The following is a 13,088-nucleotide window of genomic DNA, read 5'->3' as shown; positions in this document are numbered from 1 at the left end:
ATGTGAGTTGGGAGACTTACCTTTGTATCCCCGGCCAGATCATTAAACTTCGTTCAGGGTTGCAACCAGGGCCTGAGTGGACCTGTTCAGCCACCTTTTTAAAAAAATTCATTCTTGGGATGTGAGCATCGCTGGCATATATTGCCCATGCCTAGTAGCCCTGAGAACATGTTGGTGGGCCTTCTTCTTAGACCTATGCAGTCCATGTGGTGAAGGTGTTCCTCCACTGCTGTTAGGTAGGGAGTTCCAGGATTTTAACCCAGCGGCGATGAAGGAATGCCAATGTAAGTCCAAGTCAGGATGGTGTGTGACTTGGAGGGGAACTTGGAGATGATGGTGTTCCCATACACCTGCTGCCCATGACCTTCTAGGTAGTGGAGGTAGCAGGTTTGGAAGGTGCTGCTGAAGAAGCTTTGATGAGTTGCTGTAGTGCATCCTGTAGATAGTACACACTTCAGCCACGGTACACTGATGGTGGATAATTAGGCTAGTGGACGGGGTACTGATCAAACGGACTGCTTTGTTTTGGATGATGTCGAGCTTCTTGAGTGTTGTTGCTATTGCACCCATCCAAGCAAGTGGAGAGTATTCCATCACACACCTGATATGCCTTGTCGGTGGTGGAGAGACTTCGGGGAGTCAGGATGTGAGCCACTCACCTCAGAATACCTCTGACCTGCTGTAGTATGGCATTTATGTGTCTGGTCCAGTTGAGTTTCTAGTCAGTGGTGATCCCCGAGATGTTGCTAGTGGTTGCCTTGGCAGTGGTAAAGACATTGAATATCAAGGGGAGGTGATTATGCTCTGTCATGTGGGAGATAGCCATTGCGTGGAACTTGTGTGGTGCAAATGTTATTTGCCACTTATCAGCCTAAACCTGGATGTTGTCCAGGTCTTGCTGCGTGCGGGTATGGATTGCTTCGTTAGCTGAGGAATTGCGAATGGAGCTGAATACAGTGCAAATATCAGCGAACAGCCCCACTTCTGACCTTAATATGGAGGGAAGGTCATTGGTTAGGCAGCTGAAGATAGTTGGGCCTAGGATACTGCCCTGAGGATCTCCTGCTGCAAAGCCCTGGGTTGCCTTCAACAACTACAACGATCTTTCTTTGTGCCAGCTATGACTCCAGCCACTGGAGAGTTTCACCCATTCTCCAATGACTTCAGTTTTACTAGGGCTCTTTGGTGTTCAAATGCTAACTTGATGTCAAGGGCAGAGTACTCTCACCTCCCCTCTGTGATTCAGCTGGTGTCCATATTTGGATCAAGGCTGTAATGAGGTCTGGAGCCGAGTGGTTCTGGACCCAAACTGAGCAGTGGTGAGCAGGTTATTGGTAAGTAAGTGCCGCTTGATAGCACTGTTGACCATTCCTTCCATCACTTTGCTGATGATTGAGAGTAGGCTGATAGGGCTTTAATTGTCCGGGTTGGATTTGTACTGCTTTTTGTAGACTGGACATACTTGGACAATTTTCCATTGGTAGATACCAGTGTTGTAGCTGTACTGGAACACCTAGTCTAGGGGTTTGACTAAATCTGGAGCACAGGTCTTCAGCACTACAGCCGGGCTTATAGAATGGCAGGATTCCCTAAAGGCCAAGGTGTCAATGATGGTAGTCGTAAAGCCTTGTGTGCTCCAGCATACAGGAGTGTCCCATACACAAACTACAAGAACTTTTGTTTTGTCAGTGTTCATCTTGTGTGTCACTACTTGCACCAGATATTGCAGATCAATGCCAGATTCCCCAAGACGTTTCTTGACTGCCCAACATGCCACATTATTTGCAGATACCCAGAAAGTCAAGGATACGTTCCTGGGATTGAGAATTTTAAATTTGAGGGTTTGGGGAACTGGGAACCAATGTAGATCAGTTAGGACAGATGTGATGGGTGAACGTGACTTGGTGTGGAATTGGATATGGATAGCAAAATTTTGCACGAGCTTAAGTTTATGGAGGGTGGGAGGCCAGTCAGGGGGAGTATCGGAGGAATTGAATTGAAGGCATGAATGAGGGTTTCAGTGGCAGACTGGCTGAGGTATGGGAGGAGACGGGTGATGTTGTGGAGGTGGAAGTAGGCGATCTTTGTGATAGAGACATTATGGGGTTGGAAACTCAGCTCGGGGTCAAACAGGATGCGGTCAATTTTAAAGAATCCGTATATACTTTTACAGATTTGTTAAAACTAATGCACAAAGGAATATATTGGTAAGATTTACTTTGAGTTGTGCTTGAGCAGCTCGTTAGCCACTTAAGATGTTGAAACTGACCATCGTTGCAGGTACTTGCTGATTGACAGTTTCTAATAGGCAAATTCCTATCGGACAAATGTGCCACTATTTGGAATAATGGATGTCAAAAACAACCAGAAACACGATGATTTCCATTTTTACCAAAAGAAAAATATACCCCAAAGTGTTAAAGACCAGGTAAATGCTTTATAACAGAAGATAAATAGAAATAAGTCTTAAATGAATCCTTCACATCAGTCTTCACAAATAAGATATGCATAAATTATAGATCCAATTATTTAGACACATAAATCTATATCATATTTAATGGCAACTAAAGCATATGTTATGAAGAACAGAGGGGCTAATATTTTGAGTGCTAGTAATTTTTGTATTGATTTTACTGCCACGTGATAAATGGAATTATGGCTATTTTGAACATTATTACTCAGAAAAACAACCTTGGGGGTAATTTTCAACTTTGCCTCCTGGGCAGTAACTTGGTGGAGATATCAAAGTATTTGCAAGTTATGCTCTTGCAGGAGTACTATTCGATCTGAACCTAAGGTAAAGTTCTTTCTGATTTGCATTTGAAGTAAAATTTTTTTAAAACGTGCAAATGTTTTTTCCCATTTGATATCAAGCTTAGTGTTCCCAACCAGCAGCAGTTTGTGCATTATATTTATCAATTATTTGAGGATGGCCAGCAAATATACTTTCAAATGGATCTGATCTAAATAAGTGGGTGTTTTAGGGCCCAGACTTGGTGCTGCGGAGGCAACGCACGTCCAAAGTAAGGGGCCCGAGGATTGATGGAAATTGGTCTTAGGATCTCATCTGAACAATTGGGCCGTGCCTCCACAGGCAGATTGCCCGACAAGACCTGTCAATTTCAGGCCGCCTGCATTGCTGGAAGTGGCCCTCAGGTAAACACTGGGAGTGTGGCGGTGGGGGGAGTTGTTGGAGCAGGCTAAAGGGGCACAGATTGTGCAGAGTTGTGGATTCCTTTGGTTGGCGGGGGGCCACTGAAGAATCTTGACATCTGCCCCACTCATCAATGCCAAACTTGTCAAAGGGGTTCATTAACAGGTGTTAGGCCTCTAATTTACATATGCATGGAGCCTAATGCCTGTTTGAGGTATCCTCCCGGAACGCCTAAAAAAATTGGCTTCACGAATTTGGGAGTGGGACCAACACCTGCGCACATTGGGCACAGGTCATGCCACTGCTAAATTGGTATGCCTTGCACCCGTTTTGCACCTGAAAAACGGGTGCAACGCATACCAATTTGTACCCTAGTTAGTGGGTGCACATAGCTTCTTTCAGCCTGGTCTTAAATGCTATGGCAGCAGCTCGCAATCAATATTGAGGATGGAAATGAGACTGTCACTCAACAAATTATTAAATTTGGTGAGTTTAATAGTCTTATTTATTTCATACTGTACTTGTTGATGTCCTTATGATGCCCACCACATGATTTTTGTTACCATATAAAAGACATTTTCCCAGGTGAATGAATCAATTTATTTTCTAAGTTATCAGCAGAGCTGCTGTCTTGTGTCAGAAAGTTAGCCATGTTACCTTCATTCTTGATTGTTTGTTTTGAATTTATTACCGTATATTGTGAGTGGCTTTCACAGGCCATAAAAGCATGAATGGGGGAATGCATTTATTTTGTTAACGACCACATCCATGCTGCTCTTCAAAATACAAAAAATGAGGAATAATTGCTTTGGTTGCTATGTGGAGGCGCATCATAAATGTATTCACGATGATTTCTTCTGGTCATTATTTCCAGCAAAATCATAAGTGTTCTTTTTGATTGTAGTTACGATTTTGCTATAGGTACTAACCTGAGGTAATCTTCATGAACACACTTACAATGTTGCTGCACACCTTCTCAAGGGCAATTAGGGATGGGCAATAAATGCTGGCCTCGCCAGCGACGCCCACATCCTGTGAACGAATTTTTTTAAAAAAGGTAGTTTTGGTCTTCGGCGGTCACTCGAAATGGGCAATAGCGAATCGGTAGCCCGTTTTACACCATGCGTGAATTTCTTTTGCATTGACTCCAATGGAAAATAAATTAGGGCGCAGTGTAAAACAAGATGCTGATTCACTCTACTGGCGAAGACCAGTTTCAACCCCAGAGTTACTAAAGCATTTCTTTCCCTCTGGTATTCTGTAAAATGTTTTGGCCTGAACTGGGCAGGATCATCTAAAAAGGTAGGAAAGAATTCCCGGGACAACAATAGTGATCTTGAAGGATGTATGTATCTCTTCAGGATAATTGAGAACCACTGCAATGTTCTCCCATTTGGCTGAGATTGGATTCTACAGCAATTCTGTGGACACTGTTCACTTCTGTGGACTCAGCTTTATGTCCTCAGCACTGGCTAGTTTAGGGAGTTGAGCTGGTCCTGCGACAGCTCTAGTGTGATGTGCAGGGAAAACTCAGTAGTGGTTGGTTATAGGCACAGGAGGAGAACAACGATATAGTAATGGATCAGCCTTTGGCACCTTATCAGCTGTGACTGGCAAGATCCATCCTCTCGCGAAAATAGAATTTTTAGTGATTTGATTCTTTAGAGGTAACCTACATTGGCTCCCGGACTGGGAATGCTTCGATTTTAAAATTCTCATCCTTGTTTGCAAATCCCTCCATGGCCTCGCCCCTCCCTATCTCTGTAACTTCCTCCAGCCCTACAACGTTCTGAAATCTCTGCGTTCCTCCAATTCTGGCCTCTTGTGCAGCCCCGATTTTAATTGTTCTGTCATTGGCGGCCGTATCTTCAGCTGCCTAGGCCCTAAGCTCTGAAATTCCCTCCCTAAACCTCTCCACCTTTTTACCTCCCTCCTCTTTTAAGTCGCTTCTTAAAACCTACCTCTTTGACCAAGCTTTTGCAAGTTGTAGTTGTATAGTATTTCTCTATCCTATTAGGTTAATGCTTCCTTTCCTGGATCTTAGTTTGGTTGGTTTTGCATTCCAGCTCAAGTAATCGATCCTGTTACTTTTATTATACCTCAAAACACATGTTTTCAAATTGAAAAGCAAAGTATTTACAGAGCATTATTATGCTTTGATACAACCAAACTCTTTCACTCTTCTGGTCAGCTATGTGTTTATACAAGTAGGAACAGTGGGTCACCTCATTAAGTGGATACATTCAAAATGGAGAATATTTTATTTTGCTATTCACTAGCAAACAAATCTTGTTGAATCCTTATTAAGGACCATTCCACTGGAGGCACTGCCTCATCCGCAGTTATCTTGACCTCTACGCATAGTTATTATGAAAGAGCTATGTAAATGAGCTGCTTTGACCTTACTTTGCATTTTTTCTGTTCTCTACACCTTCAACTTGGCTAGCCAGTTTTCATTTCAGTGCTCAACTGAGCCTTGTCACTGTATATGTTTGCTCCACCTTCTGAGACATGTTGCTGGGGTATTATTAGAGAGAGAGTCTGTCACATCTTTGGAGATGGGAAAGACCTGATCTGCATGGAATAATATTTGCCATAATCATTGTTTCTTTCTCAGATTCAGTAAATAATCTGTAAATAATTTACATTTTTGTTTTTAGAGCCATTCTTTTCCATCCCAATAAATGTGAAGCCACCAACAACTTCATTATTAAAGAGCATTATCATATTTTTACAAAATAATGTGGTACGAGGGTAATCATGAAGGCGGTGGAAGGCAGGTCTGTGGTCATGATTCCTTATATGGTGAATTGCTAATCTCTGATGAATCATTGTGCGAACAGAAAACAGGTGCTTTAGGGAGTAAGTACATAACTCTTCTATGTACAGAGTGACATTAGCAAGAGACAGAAAGTAAGTTGCACATCTACATTCTAAAATGGGGATGAATCACAGAAATTAAAGTACAGAAGGTAGACAATCAGCCTAAGGTGATACCTCTTCAAACAGCACTATCTGCTGTAATCTTATTTCCCCCATATGATTGTAACACTGTGAGATTAAGGAAGAAGAGAGACAAAAAATATAAAATAAACAAATGAAAGAACTGTAGATGATCTAAAAACTCTAATAGCTGTCATGTGGTTCTATGATCCCATATATTTTTGTAAGGGTCCTATATAGTGTTGAATGAAAATAAAAATCAGGCCTATGAAATCTGTCATAGTCGATACTGACGGAATGAAATTGTAATTTTTTGCTTTGCCACCCCAGGGACTTCATCATTGTGCGGTTAATTCTTAGCTTCAGTTTAACACTTCTGTTGTTTTTTTTTGCTGGCGAATGAGAGAAAGCAAAAGGTGGGCTTATCAAAAGCATGCTTAAGCCAAATGGCTCCATTGACATTAGAACCTAGGACAACCTCACCTCCTTAAGGGAAAAAGAAAAAGAAGCACAATTACAGCCCTTACAGTCAAGCAGGATGAAGACTTAAAGAAATACATTTATGGAGTAATTTTTCGCTGGCAGTGAGGATGTCAAAAAATCATGGGCAGCTGCCTGCGATTGCCCTTTAAACGGTAGCGATGTGTACTTGGAAAGTTAACATCTTTGAAGGATGCAGTGTCAGCTTTAATTTTGCAGCGATGCAGGCAGGAGCAGTATTTTCACTGCCTGCTTGCATCACTGTGCAGCTGGGGAAGGCAGGGATCCTTGTATGGCAACCAGACATATCCCTAATGCACTGCTCACTGACTGCTCGTTACCATTGTGATATTTAATAAGTAAAAATAGCTCACAAGTTAGTCAATGCTTTCAATCATTAAAATGTGAATGATGGTAGAGCAGGCCACTAAAATTTACTTTAAAAGTCTACCTTAATTGACAGAGCTTTGCATCAGCAGGTTTTATGCTCCAGTCAGGGCTTACAATTTCTAATGTGAGATCAGCTCTTCCAATTAGCTGAAAGCACTGCCTCTGAGCAGCCACATCAGCGCTTTTGAGCAGCCACTTCAGTGGTGACGGTACAGTAAACTCAGATTAAGTAAGAGTATTTACCTCTGAGCCTTTACCAGGATTGTTCAAAGCCCATTGTACTACATAGAGCATCACAGCCAAGCCAATACTGTCCTCTCCCAATGTGTGCATAGTGCACTTCCAGCAATGATCACTGGATAGAAGTGGGAATCCTGATTGATTTTCCCTTCCCTAACTCATGAGCTCAAAGTCCCTACCTCGACCCAGCCAAGATAACTAACTCAGTACAGATCAAGGATTGAGCCAGGGATCTTTCTACTCTCTGTGGCTCAGCTACTCACTAGACAGACTCACTGAGCCAATGGGGAACCTGTTTGCTGCTTTTAGCTTTGTTTCAGTGTTTGGTACGAGGCAAAGCTTTATGTATATGGCTGACTGCTGAATCATGATGAAAAGCCCTCCCTTACACAACTTTGATAAAACATTAAAACACTGGAAGTACTATTTTTTTTAAATGACTCCTGTTTGTTGGGCCAAAGAACTAAAAGCAAATAGAATAAATATTTATGCCTAAATATTCCCAAGAAAACAATGGCCTGAAATTCTGGGGTACATGCTCTGCCTCTGGAAGTGCGGCAGAGCAAGACACCCAGCCAGCAATGGCAAATGCCATAGACTCCCAAATCACAAGGAATTGGTCATTTAAATAGCTGGAATGAGCAGCCTGCGCCTGTACGGGTGTAACAGAAGCTGCTTCGATGGCGAAACCAGAGGCTGTTAAGAGACTGGAAAAAGATTGCAAAAAGTTTTCTTGCGTTCTTCGAAGAAAAAAGGCCAAGTGAATCTTTTGGGATCTTTGGCAGGCCCAGTACGGAATCTATGCCAGTCAGTCAGTTGGCACAGGTCCTGCTGGGCCTATGGAAATGTGATGGGCAGAATTCTTAGGGTAGCCTGGGGAGTTCCCCAGACATGCCCTCAGAGTTGTCAGTGGACTTGGGGAGGGTGGATGAAAGACTTGCCCAACCTCCCCCAACTGGAATTTGGACTGCACGATGCAAATGGAAGAACGCCGGCAGATCTGGGTTCCACCCTAAATTACACCCTGCCACCTTACTGGAATTTTGGGGCCAATAAAAGCACACATGATTGATTTACACAGTCGTATCAGCTAATTTTTTGCAATGTTGGATCGTTTTCAACAGAGCTTTTGTATCTTGTAGCAAATAAGCACATACTCACAACCCAAAACCAACAGTGGATTGTTTCAAACTTTAAAAGGGTTGAGGATATCTACAATCAGTACAGTGAAGAAACTTATAAAATGGAAGAGATAGAAATTAGAATTCAGCCCAGTTTCAATGAGTGAAAGTTTCCTGTTTCTGGTGATTGTGAAGGTTTAAGTGAATGAGCTGCATGCACATAACTAAAACGTAGTACACGACTTAACACTGGCAAACGTCAGGGATATGAGGGTCTAGCTTGCAAACATAGATTGGAGTCAGTACTCAAGGATAAATGTGTCAAGCAACAATGGATATCCTTCAGAAACATTATTGGGCGCAATTTTAAACTGCCAGTCACCCGTTTCTCGTCTGAAAAATGAGCAGTCGGCAGTTGAAAATGGGGTGGGGGAGCAGCTGAGCTGCCCTGTTGACGACCAGGCCCACCGGATGCAATTTTTAGGCATGCCTGTAAAATGGGCAAGCAGCATGCCTGCCTGTTTTGGACGTAAGGCTGTTTACATATACAAATTGGAGTCCTACACTGGCTGGAGATTTACAAGCAGCTGCCGATACACAGAAACCTCCCTCAGCCAATAGTCTCTAATTCATCTTTTGTTGTGCCTGTTTAGGCCACTTCTCATGGGGATACCTGATTACTTAAGAGCCAGGACAGATTAAATACAGCTCCATTTTTGCAACTAAAGAACGCAACCTGTGCTCCAGTCCCCAGATGACCCATGAACAATCCGATGGGTGGTGTTTAAAAAAGCACATACCCTGCAGCTATTCCGACAGACTTATTACTTATATTTTCTAGAAAAATTAATTTGAAACACTTTTTCTGTTCAGGCAAGCACAAGATAGATTTAGCTACAGTTTCAAGGTTTGTTTGTTTCAACCAGTATCACTACAGTCTTATTTATTTTTCATTCTGCAGTTATATATCCCATACTCTGAAATGCTGCTTATGCAAGTTTCCACATCTGAACAAGCTTATTCTTACAAGAAGAGTGGAGATTAACTGCAAGAATATTTTTTGCACTGTATCACTGATGCAATGTTGTAAGTTGCTTATGCCTGCTGTTGATTAGTTATAATTTTAAACACTAGAATACCTATGTCATGCAATAATGGGTACTTTAAACACTAATGTATCTTATCACATGCAATATTAATTATTATTGTAAAATGTATGTTTTGCATACAATATAATTTATTATTATTCAATCTCCTGTGGTGTTGCACAAAGGTGAAATGGGGTTGGAGGGTGGGGTATAGTTGGACCAGGGAATAGAGACGTATTTCAGAGCCCATTTTAAAGTTATACAATTTTGTATAATGCTTGAATCATAGAATCATAGAAGTTACAACATGGAAACAGGCCCTTCGGCCCAACATGTCCATGTCGCCCAGTTTATACCACTAAGCTAGTCCCAATTGCCTGCACTTGGCCCATATCCCTCTATACCCATCTTACCCATGTAACTGTCCAAATGCTTTTTAAAAGACAAAATTGTACCCGCCTCTACTACTGCCTCTGGCAGCTCGTTCCAGACACTCACCACCCTTTGAGTGAAAAAATTGCCCCTCTGGACCCTTTTGTATCTCTCCCCTCTCACCTTAAATCTATGCCCCCTCGTTATAGACTCCCCTACCTTTGGGAAAAGATTTTGACTATCGACCTTATCTATGCCCCTCATTATTTTATAGACTTCTATAAGATCACCCCTTAACCTCCTACTCTCCAGGGAAAAAAGTCCCAGTCTGTCTAACCTCTCCCTGTAAGTCAAACCATCAAGTCCCGGTAGCATCCTAGTAAATCTTTTCTGCACTCTTTCTAGTTTAATAATATCCTTTCTATAATAGGGTGACCAGAACTGTACACAGTACTCCAAGTGTGGCCTCACCAATGCCCTGTACAACTTCAACAAGACATCCCAACTCCTGCATTCAATGTTCTGACCAATGAAACCAAGCATGCTGAATGCCTTCTTCACCACCCTATCCACCTGTGAGTCCACTTTCAAGGAGCTATGAATCTGTACTCCCAGATCTCTTTGTTCTATAACTCTCCCCAACGCCCTACCATTAACGGAGTAGGTCCTGGCCCGATTCGATCTACCAAAATGCATCACCTCACATTTATCTAAATTAAACTCCATCTGCCATTCATCGGCCCACTGGCCCAATTTATCAAGATCCCGTTGCAATCCTAGATAACCTTCTTCACTGTCCACAATGCCACCAATCTTGGTGTCATCTGCAAACTTACTAACCATGCCTCCTAAATTCTCATCCAAATCATTAATATAAATAACAAATAACAGCGGACCCAGCACCGATCCCTGAGGCACACCGCTGGACACAGGCATCCAGTTTGAAAAACAACCCTCTACAACCACCCTCTGTCTTCTGTCGTCAAGCCAATTTTGTATCCAATTGGCTACCTCACCTTGGATCCCATGAGATTTAACCTTATGTAACAACCTACCATGCGGTACCTTGTCAAATGCTTTGCTGAAGTCCATGTAGACCACGTCTACTGCACAGCCCTCATCTATCTTCTTGGTTACCCCTTCAAAAAACTCAATCAAATTCGTGAGACATGATTTTCCTCTCACAAAACCATGCTGACTGTTCCTAATTAGTCCCTGCCTCTCCAAATGCCTGTAGATCCTGTCCCTCAGAATACCCTCTAACAACTTACCCACTACAGATGTCAGGCTCACTGGTCTGTAGTTCCCAGGCTTTTCCCTGCCGCCCTTCTTAAACAAAGGCACAACATTTGCTACCCTCCAATCTTCAGGCACCTCACCTGTAGCGGTGGATGATTCAAATATCTCTGCTAGGGGACCCGCAATTTCCTCCCATAACGTCCTGGGATACATTTCATCAGGTCCCGGAGATTTATCTACCTTGATGCGCGTTAAGACTTCCATATATTGAAATTGACAATATTTGTATAATACTTGAAATTGATATTATTATTTATAAACAGCAAAATTATGGCAATTTGGGAAGCAGGCCAAAGAAATAGAACAGCAGTGGGAAACATTTAAAAGGGTGATCGAGCCCAGGAGAAATATATCCCACTAAAAGGCAAGAACAAACTAGCCAGTAATGATACACCATGGATGAATAAAGAAATAAGGGCAAAATTGAAACTAAAGAGAAAGGCATACACTAAGTACATAGACAACAAGGGAGAGGATGACAAAAGGGAATATGAAAAGGTTAGGAAAGAAGTTAATAAAACAAATTAGGAAGGCAAAGAGAAACTACAAAATTAAATTATCAAGGAATATAAAAAGTAATAGTAAAATATAACAAAAGAAAAATCAGGATAGGGATAGGGCCATAAAGAGAAACACATGATAAATTCAGGTAATGACAGCAAAAATGGCAGAAATATTAAATAATTACTTGCCTCAGTACTTACCAGGGAACATCGGAACATAGGAACAGGAGTAGGCCATTCAGCTCCTCGAGCCCGCTCCGTCATTTGATTAGATCATGGCTGATCTGTGATCAACTCCATATACCTGCCTTTGGCCCATATCCCTTAATTCCTTTGGTTGGCAAAAAGCTATCTATCTCACATTTAAATTTAGCAATTGAGCGAGCATCAATTGCCGTTTGCGGAAGAGAGTTCCAAACTTCTACCACCCTTTGTGTGTAGAAATGTTTTCTAATCTCGCTCCTGAAAGGTCTGGCTCTAATTTTTAGACTGTGCCTCCTAGTCCTAGAATCCTCAACCAGCAGAAATAGTTTCTCTCTATCCACCCTATCTGTTCCCCTTAATATCTCATAAACTTCGATCAGATCACCCCTTAACCTTCGAAACGCCAGAGAATACAGCCCCAATTTGTGTAATTTCTCCTCGTAACTTAACCCTTGAAGTCCGGGTATCATTCTAGTAAACCTACGCTGCACTCCCTCCAAGGCCAATATGTCCTTCCGAAGGTGCGGTGCCCAGAACTGCTCACAGTACTCCAGGTGCGGTCCAACCAGGGTTTTGTATAGCTGCAGCATAACTTCTGCCCCCTTGTACTCTAGTTCTCTAGATATAAAGGCCAGCATTCCATTAGCCTTATTGATTATTTTCTGCACCTGTTCATGAAACTTCAGTGATCTAACATGGGAGATTAACATGGTGGCCATGACATTAGAAGAAGAGATCAAATAAGTTATAGAGACATTTAAGATAGAAAGGGGGGAGATAATTGATAAACTAATCAAACTTAGAGAGGATAAGACCCCTGGTCCAGATGGATTGCAACTGCGCATACTAAAAGAAGTTAGGAAAGTGATTTCAGAGACACTATTACATATATATAAAAAAATTCATTAGAAAGGGGAATAGTGCCAGAGGACTGGTGGACAGCTAATGTGATTCCTAAATTTAAAAAGGGAGATAGAACCAGTCCAGGGAACTGTAGACCAATTTGCTTAACATTGGTGGTAGGAAAGATAATGGAATCCTTACTCAAAGATGTAATAGAAAAACATCTAGAAACTGAAAATATAATAAATAATAGTCACCACAAATTCCAGAAGAGAAGGTCATGCTTGGCCAACCTTATTGAATTCTTTGAAGAAGTAACAGAAAGGGTGGACAAGGGTAATACAGAAGATGTAATATATTTGGACTTTCAAAGGCCTTCGATAAGGAACTGCATAGTCGACTCATGACTAAGGTCAGAGCATGTGGAGTCAGGGGACAAGTAACAGAATGG

The 13,088-nt window shown here is 42.0% G+C and overlaps 1 protein-coding gene across 1 annotated transcript in view; it reads left to right on the top strand.

Annotated features, from left to right (window-relative positions):
- Window positions 1-13,088, top strand: part of LOC137334494 (leucine-rich repeat-containing G-protein coupled receptor 4-like) — a 134,619-nt gene that overhangs the window by 116,384 nt on the left and 5,147 nt on the right. Inside the window, exon 9 of the mRNA XM_067999207.1 lies at window positions 9,290-9,414. Within this exon, the coding sequence (XP_067855308.1) occupies window positions 9,290-9,414 (125 nt within the window). The remainder of the gene's footprint in view (window positions 1-9,289; window positions 9,415-13,088) is intronic.

This window comes from Heptranchias perlo, chromosome 2, assembly GCF_035084215.1.
Source record: "Heptranchias perlo isolate sHepPer1 chromosome 2, sHepPer1.hap1, whole genome shotgun sequence".
NCBI classification, from domain to species: domain Eukaryota; kingdom Metazoa; phylum Chordata; class Chondrichthyes; order Hexanchiformes; family Hexanchidae; genus Heptranchias; species Heptranchias perlo.
This window is presented reverse-complemented; position numbering and strand designations above follow the sequence as displayed.